The sequence below is a fragment of the Oncorhynchus nerka genome, linkage group LG20, assembly GCF_034236695.1.
Source record: "Oncorhynchus nerka isolate Pitt River linkage group LG20, Oner_Uvic_2.0, whole genome shotgun sequence".
In the NCBI taxonomy this organism is placed as follows: Eukaryota; Metazoa; Chordata; class Actinopteri; order Salmoniformes; family Salmonidae; genus Oncorhynchus; species Oncorhynchus nerka.
Window position 1 is genome coordinate 74101935 of NC_088415.1, and position 8882 is coordinate 74110816.

General features: G+C 39.8%; 1 protein-coding gene across 9 annotated transcripts in view; it reads left to right on the forward strand.

The window, feature by feature from the left end:
* The window catches only part of rasal2 (RAS protein activator like 2), a 101226-nt gene extending 93042 nt beyond the window's left edge, over positions 1–8184 (forward strand). For all 9 annotated transcript variants that reach the window (XM_029623750.2, XM_065005751.1, XM_029623745.2 and 6 more), the window contains 3 exons: positions 592–794; positions 1045–1132; positions 7168–8184. In XM_029623750.2, the coding sequence (XP_029479610.2) occupies positions 592–794; positions 1045–1132; positions 7168–7335 (459 nt within the window). In that variant the 3' untranslated portion in view covers positions 7336–8184. The remainder of the gene's footprint in view (positions 1–591; positions 795–1044; positions 1133–7167) is intronic.
* The last annotated feature ends 698 nt before the right edge of the window (positions 8185–8882 follow it).

Here is an 8882-nt window from a genome sequence, read left to right on the forward strand (position 1 = left end):
CTTCGACCTCATGGCTTGGTTTCACGTTTTGAAGTTATATTTGCTGGTGCTGGCTGTCTTCTTCATTACCAAGTCCAACACATGAGCCTGCTAATTAAATCAAATCCGAATACAACAAGTGTAGACTTTACCGTGAAATGCTTACTTAAAAGCCCTTAACCAACAGTGAAGTTCAAGAAGAATAAAATATTTACTTAGTAGACAAAAATAAAAAGTAATGATAAAAAGTAACACAATAAAAATAACAATAATGAGGCGATGTACAGGGGGCACCGGTACCGAGTCAGTGTGCAGGGGTACAGGCTAGTTGATGTAATCTGTACATGTCGGTGGGGGCGAAGTGACTATGCATAGATAACAAACAAACAAACAGCGAGTAGCAGCAGTGTACAAAAAGGAGGGGTGTCAATGTAAATTGTCCGGTGGCGATTTTATCAAATTGTTCAGCAGTCTTATGGCTTTGGGGTAGAGTGTAGGCAGACAGAGGTTGGCTTTGTCTTAGGCATGACTAACACGATCATCCCATCCCACTCTCTCTTTCTATCTTCCCATCTATCTCTCTTTCTCTGTCTCTCGCCTCTCTCCCTCCAGTATGAACAGGAGATCTCCAAGCTGAAGGAGCGCCTGCGGGTGTCTAGTCTGTGTCTGGAGGAGTATGAGAGACGTCTGCTGGCCCAGGAGCAGCAGATGCAGAAACTGCTGATGGAGTACAAGGCCCGCCTGGAGGACAGCGAGGAGAGGCTGCGGCGGCAGCAGGAGGAGAAGGACAATCAGATGAAGAGCATCATCTGCAGGTCGGCATTACTAGGCACCCTCTGGAGGATTTTGCTGACAAAATGTGCTTCAGTCGTAATTCCTGTGAATGAATGATTGAACTAACTAATGAATGAAAGATTGACTGCTTAATGGCATGCTTATAGTTGCTTGTATATCTGTATCCCAAATGGCACCCTATTCCCTATATAGTGCAGTAATTTTGACCAGGGTCCACAGGGCTCTTTTGATGTATATTTGTCCGAGGTGGCTATGCTCTGTCACTCACAGGTTAATGGCTGTAGAGGAGGAGCTGAAGAGAGACCATACAGAGATGCAGGTTGTCATAGACGCCAAGCAGAAGATCATTGATGCACAGGTATCGTAACAGAACACACTGCGCACATTTTGTCTGTACTCTACCTGGGCTGGGCGTTTGAATAATACAAATACCTAAAACCGTTCAGATCCATTCAGTTCAATCCCTTTACGAATAATATTCTACTCTCCATGGAAACGGATGAATTTAGTCTTATGGGCTGTCTACACCAAGAATGCCAACTATATTGATAAAAAAATTGAAATCGCTCTAATTCAAATAGACAGGAGTGTTCACACTACAACGATAACTACAAAAGCGCCATCGTTTGGATCACTTTCTGAGTGATTCCCCCCCCCTCTGACAATAAAACATTGACAACCAATCCAAAACGTGTTCTATTGACGCGTTCTTGATTCTAAGGGGGTGAAGTTGCTTGGACAGAAGAGAAGGCAGAGCGCATGGTAAACCTGCCTGATATAGGATGATTTGGGAGAATGATGATGATCCACGACTGACGGCGCATATTAGTATGAGAAGGCCATATTTTCCGATGGTATCTGTTATCACTGATACATCCTGACAAAATACTCGCTATAACAGGCCTGCTAATGTGCCTTTCTGGACCAGGTGAACTGTAGAGAAAATACCTATTACTGATCCAAATGGTTGCCTAATCAAGCCTAGTCTAGATTATTATTATTCCGGAATGAAACGTCCATTCAAAACGCAGGGATTTTCATCTGCTAGCAGTTGAAATATTGTATTGCAAGCTGGCAAGTAAGTATGTTGTGCAAATGTGGGATATGATGAAAAGCGTATTCATAAAAAAACAGATATTAACAAGAATGCAATCATTTGCTATTAGTGAGAATAGCGAAAGTCAAGTTGGCTGGATGTCTTTTGGTTGGGGGACCATTCTTGACGCACACAGAAACTGTTGAGCATGAAAAACCCAGCAGTGGTGCAGTTCTTTACACAAACAGGTTCGCTTGATAGTTCGTTTGAACCCTGTTCAAAGGCATTTACAAATGTTGTCTTGCCCATTCACCCTCTGAATGGCACACATACACAATCCATGTCTCATTTGTCTCAAGGGTTAAAAATCATTTAACCTGTCTCCTCCCCTTCATCTACACTGATTTGAAGTGGATTTAACAAGTGACATCAATAAAGGATCATAGCTTTCCCCTGGATTCACCTGGTCAGTCTGTCATGGAAGGATGTTTTATACACTGTGTACAGTATATACCATGGCAGGACATAGAAACCCAATAATCTATCGATAAAATAAATATAGCCTAGTTCATAGCCCTATATGTTTTGATCATTTAAAGTGGCCAAATAATGTTTCTGAATTTTGGCACATTTAATCCGCTTTACAACCGGTGTAGAGCCTAACTGGCATTCATAGGCTGCTTGTCAGTTTCAAGTTTGGGGAAGATCATTTTCCCCATTTAAAAATGCACCTTTATAAAAAAAAAGCATTACATGCATAATCACATTTGTGGTCACTTTTGAGAATGTTCCATTAGCAGGAAAACACCATTCACGCTGATAGCCTACAGCAGTGTGCGTATTGCTGCGCTTATGTGAAGAAATATCCTAATAGTTTGTTAACATTTTAAGCTAAACATTCTCATCTTTTGCATTAGATGCATTGCTTGAAACAGGTTTTTAGATGCTAGTGGTTGTATTCATTTGGGATATTTCGCATCCCACAACTGTCCCAGACTAAGTTTGGAATATTTATTCCTCGCACAGAATAAAATAGGTCAACTTTTGTACTATGGGGTATAGTAGATTGACATAGGCTAGTGCTTTGTTTGTTGCTAGTTGTTTGTTAGGCCTACTCATCTTGTTGGCTGACAAAAAATACATGTGGACAGTTCTTCCAACATCTTCAATATGTGCCTCGGAATTGGATAAAGGCCTGATTGGTGGTGTGCTGCAGAGATGGCTGTCCTTCTGGAAGGTTCTCCCATCTTCACAGGGGAACTCTGGAGCTCTGTGAAAGTGACCCCCGGGTTCTTGGTCTCCTCCCTGACCAAGGCCTTTCTCTCCCGATTGCTCAGTTTGGCCGGGCGGCCATCTCTAGGAAGAGTCTTTGTGGTTCCAAACTTCTTCCATTTAAGAATGACAGAGGCCACTGTGTTTCTGGGGAAACCAGGCACCGCTCAATGCTGCAGACATTTTTTTGGTACCCTTCCCCAGATCTGTGCCTCGACACTATCCTGTCTCGGAGCTCTACGGACAATTCCTTCGACCTCATGAATTGGTTTTTGCTCTGACGTGCACTGTCAACTGTGGGACCTTATATAGGTGTGTGCCTTTCCAAATCATGTCCAATCAATTGAATTTACCACAGGGGACACCAATCAAGTTGTAGAAACATCTCAAGGATGATTAATGGAAACATGATGCACCTGAGCTCAATTTCGAGTCTCATAGCGAAGGGTCTGAATACTTATGTAAATAATATAAACCTGTTTTTTTCTTTTTACTGTTTTTGTTAAATGTCTGCTCAGTCCACATGCCCACACACTCTACACACAATGTATACAATAACTATTTATTTATACTATGATCCTCCCGTTATATGGAATGCCCACCGCCCTCATGTCATTTTTGTTTAAATGTTTTACTTGGTTCTTCAATGACAGACGGAACAGTTAAGGCTATGTTTTACTGTACAAGTAACGACCTACAAAATCCAACATATCCCATGGAATACCTACGGGCTCCCTGATGGGGGGAAAAAAACATATGGTTCTTGAACACCTAAGAGATTGTCCCCAGAGTTACATTAACAAAAAAGAGAAATGGAACATTTTAAAGAGCAGCTGGGTTGGAGAGGCCTATGCTGCCACCTACTGTAGTAACAGCAAAGGTGTAGGCGTTCTGATAAATAAGAATACACAATTTCCCCTTATCCCAGCATATGGACCAAGAAGGCTTTTTTATAATGTTGAATTGTATTTTGAAATGAAATTACTGTTCCCAACTACAAAATACTTTTTTTCTCTAAGTAATTGAAGTTATAAAAACTGGCTACATTTTTATTTCCAAAAGTGAAGCTCTCAATTATTTACTGGATGAAAAAAGTATTGATTTTGTGATATCGGATCATTTTCCGGTATCATGCTTAATTACACCAATCGAAAATACATTTTGCAAAAGAATTGGAGAATGAACAAAGCAGATCTACTGGGCCCGAATTTGATTCAATATGTGATTTATTTTTTGTTTACAATCTTAGAAAAAGCCCGTAAAATACCATTTCTGAACTTAAGCAGAAATACTGTGTTTTAATTCTTAAGAGAGCCAACAACTACAGGTTAAACTCTCATAAAGCATACTACTTAATGGCAAGTAAACCTGGTCAAAATCTCGCAGCTCTCACAAAAAGAATACATGCTAAAGCTGTTATAATTTTAAAAGTTAAAGCTACAAAGGCAGTAATGAGAAACAACAATGTGATTTAATGACCCTTTCTTTCAGTTTCTATGAAAATGTATACAAATCAGAATTAAACAGTGGGATCCTATAGCCGCCTTAGACTCAACAAATCGGAAGCAACTATCAGCGGACAAAAAATAATCATAAAAAACAGAGCGCCCAAGAAGAAATATTAGAGACTGTTAAAACATTCGCACAGAGAAAAGCACCAGAAATGGATGGCTTTCCCATAGAATTCTATTCAACATTTTGAGACAAAGTAGCACCCCCTATTTACACAAATGACAACATATGTCACTTAATTCAGTGCTTCCTAGTTCCATGTATCAAACAGTTATTTCAATTATATTAAAACCAGGAAAATCTTGAGGGTCCCCTGCTAATTATAGACCCATAAATGTAATAAATTGTGACAAAGAAATGATAACAAAGCTTATAAGCAATAAAATGGCAAAGTATTACCAGACTTGATACACATCAATCAAACAGGGTTTTATTTAAAAAATATACACTTATATATATATACACTATACAAGAACATGTTTCAGTTTAATACAATATGCAAAAACCAAGATATACAGTTGAAGTCAGAAGTTTACATACTCTTAGGTTGGAGTCATTAAAACTCGTTTTTCAACCACTCCACAAATTTCTTGTTAACAAAATATAGTTTTGGCAAGTCAGTTAGGATATCTACTATGTGCATAACACAATTCATTTTTCCAACAAATGTTTACAGACAGATTATTTCACTTATAATTCACTATCACAATTCCAGTGGGTCAGAAGTTTACGTACACTAAGTTTTTTTTTAATTTTAACAGCTTGGAAAATTCCAGAAAATTATGTCATGGCTTTAGAAGCTTCTGATAGGCTAATTGACATCATTTGAGTCAATTGGCGGTGTACCTGTGGATGTATTTCAAGGCCTATATTTCAAGTAATATTCACATGCAGCATACCACCCTGCATACCACTGCTGGCTTGCTTCTGAAGCTAAGCAGGGTTGGTCCTGGTCAGTTCCTGGATGGGAGACCAGATGCTGCTGGAAGTGGTGTTGGAGGGCCAGTAGGAGGCACTCTTTCCTCTGGTCTAAAAATAAATATCCCAATGCCCCAGGGCAGTGATACTGCCCTGTGTAGGGTGCCGTCTTTTGGATGGGAGTTAAGCGGGTGTCCTGACTCTCTGAGGTCATTAAAGATCCCATGGCACTTACCGTAAGAGTAGGGGTGTTAACCCCGGTGTCCTGGCTAAATTCCCAATCTGACCCTCAAACCATCATGGTCACCTAATAATCCCCAGTTTACAATTGGCTCATTAATCCCCCTCCTCTCCCCTGTAACTATTCCCCAGGTCGTTGCTGCAAATGAGAACATGTTCTCAGTCAACTTACCTGGTAAAATAACGGATAAATAAAATAAACATGGAATTTGGAGGGAGATGAAGTTCTTTTGCTCTGCATTGGAGCAGAGAAGCTGTTGACTTGATCACTATGTTCCACTGAGTTCCAGGTCAATAAAGCAACAGAGGTAATTCAAGCAGGCAAGTAATACAGTCAGTCTTCTGGTTTTGGGAAATGCTGTCAAGCCTTGAATGAGCGCAACCACACTTGACACTGCCAAAAAAGTCCTTATTTCTGTGCAGACTAGAGGTCGTTGTTGTTTGGTATTGCTTTTGAAATTTGATTTCCCCATCAGTCAGAATACAAATGTAGAACATCTAATACATGTTCATTACTTTTGTAGGTATACTACGCCCCTACAATTCATGTTTCTCCATATCTGATGTCAACCTAATCTCAGACACAGTGGCTCTCATAGTTAAAAATAAACAATGTTATAGTATAAGAAAGTATGTTTTGAATCAGGGCTGGAAATATGAAGCCGTTACATTCAGATGTGTTCACTATTTCTGTCTCTACAGGAGGACTGTGTGTTGTAAGTTGCACGCTTAGCAGATGATGTGTCTGTTATCCCCAGCTTTGGATGCGTTTCACCCGCCTTCCTAATTTAGCTACCGTCACTCCCAAAACCCTTTCCCCTTCCCTCCTCTCCCCCAGTTCTGCAGGAACAGTGCCATGACCTGGCTAGATGAGGTTGCCCATGGTTAGAGACAAAACATTATTATGTTGCTGATTACAAAGAGGGCATACTGAGTCCGTTTTCCTACTTCTTAGGAGGGGGAACAATCAAGTATATCATACAGGACAGTTCAGTCCCAAGGGTTATGCATATAATTGGGATTTCAGTTATTTACTTATGAATTTATTTTTAAAGATGGTTGAATACAAATAATCCTCATGTGTTTACACAATATAAATTGACAGTAGTTTTCAGTTAAAAGTGATACCACTTGACATGTAGGCTCTGTGAATGGTATATGAATAGATATCTAAAATAGTTTATTTTTTTCAAACAAACATGATGCAATGCTTGGATATGAGTTTTTAGTTTTATCTATAATTTTGGCCGCTAAACAAAAAATAGGTATATTTCAGACTTTGCTTGTGATATTTGAATTTCACCATCTACAGAGTAGTAGTCATCCTTCAGCTTACCCTGCTAATCTATTCTCCACTGTAAAGTGAATGCTTTCCTCACTCAGTCCCTCTTCCCCTCCTCTCTTTCTCTCTTTAGGAGAAGAGGATAAGCTCTCTGGATGCAGCCAACTCTCGGCTGATGAGTGCCCTGACACAGGTGAAGGAGCGCTATAGCATGCAGAACCTGCGCAACGGCCTCTCGCCAACCAACCCCACAAAACTGTCGATCACTGAGAACGGAGAGTTTAAAAACAGCAGCTGCTGATTGTTAGTCAGACACAATGAGATGGTGTGATGGTGGTCACACTCTCTCCATGCACATAGGCCAAGGACCTGTCTCTCTCTTGACTGTACGTGCTATACATCTACAAGGAATGTCTAGATATGAATGTATATAACTTATATCTTGTATTGGTTGTGTACAGAGATGATACTGGAAAGACGGGTCATTTGAAGACTGAAACGGGGATCAACTGTTGTCATAAAATAGTTAATTGGTGTTTTATAAATTACATTATTATTCCCATATGCAGACAAATGCAGTTTCTCGAAGATATATATTGAGGAGATGTACATATCATAAAGTGGGTTTGTTTTAAATAAATAGCTAAAAGCACATAGTGAGCAATTATAGCTCTAAAAACATATTGTCATAATAGGAGTGGAAGGGCAAAGTAAACCAAAACCAGTTTTATGCACACTGTTATTCAAACCCTACTTTTTAATCTTTTTTAACTTCTGTTAATGTTGTCTTAAACTAGGGGTTGAATTGGTTTTGATTCGCTGATTTTGAGTATATTGACTGCTGCTTGCCCATTACTAGCTGAAACCATAGGTCTTTGAGTTCAGGTTCTTAAGGCCAACTGGATCTTCAAAATGAATCATCTCGCTCCACCACCTTGCCACAGAATAGCAAATTGTATTTATTTCTGTACCGCCTACTGTCAAGCATTCAAGATCCCAAAAGAAGACCCTCATGACTTTGTACAATTTCATGTCAATAACTACTGTTTAAAAGTGTTCTTCCCCTCATATGAACTGGTTTATGTAAATGTTTGCATATCTGTCCTTGTTGAATGTTGTGTAGAATAAAAGCTGCCTATAATTTTGTGGATATTTTGCAATTATATTAATTGTATATGGTTTGTAATTCAACTACAGTGCTAAAGCACATTTTTGTGGAGTTTTTTTGTGGAGTTGTTACATAATTATCCCCTTTTATAAAGATTATTTGGTTGTTGTTACTTTGGAATATGTGACTGAATTAGTGAACCACAGAAGGGGGCATGCGGAACATACTTGTAAGCCTGATGAGAGGGCATCAATAACAGATGGAAGTGGCAGATCTACTCCTAGTCTCCCTAGGCAGATGGGTTGCCTCCCACATTAACAATGTTCCAGCATAAACTGTGTGCAGTTGTGCTGTTGCCCTAGGTCTGGGATTTCCATAGACTAGAGCAGTGGCTCCCAACCTTTTTCGGGTTAGTGCACACCAACTGAATTTTGCTCTACCCAGAGTACCCCCTGAAGTACCACCACCTGTGCATTTTAACAGTAATGCTTCTAACACACCGACAGCATCAGTGTGCACAATAGTACGCAGCAGCATCTAGATATGTATGCAACAAAAGTTCAACTTTCACCTTCTGCTACCATTTATTTCACGCATACAGTTTGACGCACACGTTCGATAAATCCAATGTATGACCCACACCGAATGCTCTGCAACGCAATGCTGCATGGCAAACGCAGTTTTTCATTGGAAATGCTTGTAATTCTAGTTTACCAAAATGCAATGACGCTGTCGGTGTG